The sequence below is a fragment of the Pygoscelis adeliae genome, unplaced genomic scaffold, assembly GCF_000699105.1.
Source record: "Pygoscelis adeliae isolate BGI_AS28 unplaced genomic scaffold, ASM69910v1 Scaffold120, whole genome shotgun sequence".
Taxonomy (NCBI): Eukaryota; Metazoa; Chordata; class Aves; order Sphenisciformes; family Spheniscidae; genus Pygoscelis; species Pygoscelis adeliae.
Genome location: NW_008824032.1, coordinates 410,706 through 414,236, shown reverse-complemented (window position 1 = coordinate 414,236; position 3,531 = coordinate 410,706). Strand labels below are relative to the sequence as shown.

Sequence of the window (3,531 nt, the reverse complement as noted above, 5' to 3'; positions counted from 1 at the left end):
AGGACCTGGGCTCAAGAGAGTTGGAAAATGTATTGAATAACATCTACTGCTCTTACTGCAGTAGAAATAACATGCAGGAGAGAGATGGAAGACAAATCTCTATGTTGGTAAAAAAATAATTCTCACCACTGGTTAAGGAGGCAGCCTCTGTTAAAGCTTTGTTTGCTTTCATGCACACAAGGGTCTGCAATGGGAAGTGAGAAAGGCTTCCCCAGCTCAAAGACTAGATCCTGTGAGGAGTCAGGCACATCTCAGCAATGTGAATCCCTCTACTAAGTGAAGTTTTTATGCTGAAACTAAGGTTGGAGGGGTGGGGGAAAGGAATGGAAAGGAAAGGGCATTAAAGACAGGCTGACATACCAGACTTAGTTGGCAGAGTGAGATCACCAACGCTGCTTTGGTCTGAAGTTGCACTACCCATAAAAGGCCACTCCTGACTTACCTGAGCAAATAACAGTGGCTGCTTCTCTGGCTGAACAGGTTGGATTGCCCAAAGTCACTTGAGCACAATCCCACAGGCAGGACTCTGTCCCTCCACAGTGAAAAGCATCTCTCCATACAGGCCCATTCCCATCCACAAAACGGTCTCCTGTCTGGATTGACTTTGCATAGCCACAGTTCAGCTGATGACAGAGAACACTGGCAGCTTGCAAATTCCAGTGGGAGTGGCAGAGTCTTCCCCACGTGTCTCCATGGCGGATCTCCACTCTGCCAGAGCATGTGGTTCCATTCACCAACCTGGCCCCTGGGCACCCTGAATGTAAGAGAAAGCAAGTACTGAGATGTCATGTTCGTAACTGCTCATGGGCATGACCTGAAAGTGACTGGGAAATGGGAATGAGTTTTCCTTAGCATTCAGTAGTAAAAATGACTCCACTGGGCCACTGGAAGTTCTGTACTCATAACTAGACTTCAGTCCACCCTATTTTACTGAGAAGAATGACTAGAAAAGAGGATCTGGTCCCCTTTGCAATTTTTAAACTCAAGGCACTAGGTTTCAGGGCTCTGGGTGAACCAATAGACCTTAATTTTTCTGCCCAGCCTCACCTAGGGCCTCCAGCTATGCATCCTCAGGCTACTGGTCCAAGGCCTCACTTAAACCTGGACCAGGCCTTCAGTCTGTGACTGGTGTAACTGTCTCCAGTCTTGTGTCCTGCTACTCCTGACTGTACTCTCCAGTTGGACCCTACATCTGATTGACTACTTTGCCTTGTCTGGGACTGTCCGTAGACCTTGTTATCAGTAATTTCCTCTGTCCTCTGTGCAGATACTTTGGATTGTGCCTTGATGGGTAAGGATGCTGCCTGTGTTGTCCTCACCCTCTGTGCCCAGCTCATCCTACCTTGTGGAGCAGCCCTGTTCTTGCTGCTCCCTGACACTAGGAGCATTTCACAGAGAGCAGCCTTGTGATACAGGTGAAGTGCAGCCTCAAATCCTGGAAATGCCTGTAGCAGCAGAAAAAAGATGGAGCTTGGCTCCACAGACACCCTCTAGATTTTGGGTCCATATTTTTCCTCAAAGAAGGAGTTTTTCAGTTCTCCTCTTAGACCTTTCTGCTACTCACCTGAACATGCCACACGAGCTTCTTTTCCAGCAGGGCATTCATCATGACCTAGCACACTCACAGGACAGTCTCTCAGGCGTGAGCCGTTCTTCTTGCAACTGAATGTGCCATTCCAGACAGATCCATTTCCTTTCCCGAAGGACTGTCCACTTGGTATCAGTAGGGCAACTCCACAGTCCAGCTGCTGGCAGAGGGCAGTGGCAGCTGGTAAATCCCACAGGTAGTCACACAACGTTCCCCATGTGCCTCCATGAAGAAGCTCTACTCTCCCTGAACATGTGGTACTGCCATTTGCCAGCCTGTACCCACCATAGCCTGCAGGAAGAATAAAGGAACTTAGCAGTTAAATTTTTTTTTTGTGCTATTGCATTGGAAATTGTAAGAGAGGTCTAGCTGCAAGGAACTATCTGCAAGGATATGTCTCAGGTTACTGGGAAGCATGTTAGGCCAGGATGCTCATAAGCCAGCTCTGAAAAAAAAAGTCTTTATTACCCATGTTGTAGCCTGCACTACATGACTAAAAGTCTTTTGGCTCTTGAAGTTCAGTCTCTCCTCGTCTGCTCTGCTCTCTTCTCCCCCCACAATACTGCTGCTACCTTGCAACATCTTTTCTTGCAGAGGCAGTTCCAGCATTGCCTTGCATTTGGAGCATGTGAGAAACTCAGAATAGGAGCTACTAGTAGCACTTTCTCAGCAGTTGGTCATCTCACATTACCCGGTAAGCAGTAACTGCAGTGTGCAATTCTCAACTTTCATCCATGCCACAGTATAAGGCATGGCCTGAACACAACAGGCCATGCCCATCAGCATATTCACAATAATTTAAGTGCAGCACGGGTAGGACCGTGGTGTCCTACTGCCAGCCCCATGCAGTCCCTCTATCTTCTCACACTGTTACTTCTCACCCTTGCCTGGTCCTTGCATCACACTCCCTCTAATGAGACCTGGATTTCCTCTCTGAGCTATGACTCTTGCAAGACGGAGGCAGGAGCCAAGACCTGTCAGTTACTGATACCTTAACTGGGCTGTTTGGCTGCCATAGCTCCTCAGCCAGTGCTCCAGATCACCATGGCCAGTGGGACAGTGTCCAAGGCAGTCTTGAAACAGACTGCAGCCCTTTGACTGGGAAACAGACATGAACTGCAGTCCTTTCCAGGCTTGTTTTGTGGCAGGGTGTTGCCAGCAGCTCTGCTCCATGTTGAGCTTTTGATTTGTGCCCTCAGGAAAAAAGTTGTGTTTGCTAGGTCTAATCATCACTTTTGTAGTGGGTGACAATAAGTTAGCTGTATTTAGAGCTCCCAGCAGCCATGACTGTATGGTGGTTTTAAATAATGTTACCTGGCAGTCACAACTAAAGTAATCCAGGCCTCTGACAACTTTTTCTTTTTTTTTTTTAAATCACTTAAATTTGTAACTTGTGCCTCCTTTGATCTTTTGGAGGTATGGTACCTCTCCCAGTTTTATAATTAACTGAAGTGCCAGGGATTAACATACACACTGGCAGCACAGAAAATAAATTCTTTTCTCCATGTTCCTGCTTGTCTGCTCTGGCTATCTCTCCTTTTATGTATATGAGAAAGACATGGAAGGAATTGTCAGCACTATTGAGTGCATACCTCTAGTAGCATAAAAGAAATTACAGCCCTTTTGAGATCCACATCCCTGGTGCAGAAGTGAAGTGGTTAGAACAGCCAATGTTAAATGCAGACTCTCAGTAGAGTGAATGAGAGATTATGGGGCTGCTCTCCATTACTTCCTGGCCTTCTCTGGATGGCTAACGCATGATAGGGGAAGCACCTAAGAACCCTGAGGACCACCAAAATATACAGAGGCTCTGAACTGCGGGTTGACAGGAAGAAGACATATAGGACACATGTAAATTACGTCCATCGGTCCAAAGTCTCACCTGAACATATAAGAGTGGCATCATGAGAGCATGTCTTATTACGGTGCAGCATCCTGGGACA

General features: G+C 47.0%; 1 protein-coding gene across 1 annotated transcript in view; it reads right to left on the bottom strand.

The window, feature by feature from the left end:
- Positions 1–3,531, bottom strand: part of CD163 (CD163 molecule) — a 15,508-nt gene that overhangs the window by 9,080 nt on the left and 2,897 nt on the right. Inside the window, exons 4-5 of the mRNA XM_009329868.1 lie at positions 1,565–1,879; positions 443–754 (exon numbers count right to left, since the gene is read on the bottom strand). Of these exons, the coding sequence (XP_009328143.1) occupies positions 443–754; positions 1,565–1,879 (627 nt within the window). The remainder of the gene's footprint in view (positions 1–442; positions 755–1,564; positions 1,880–3,531) is intronic.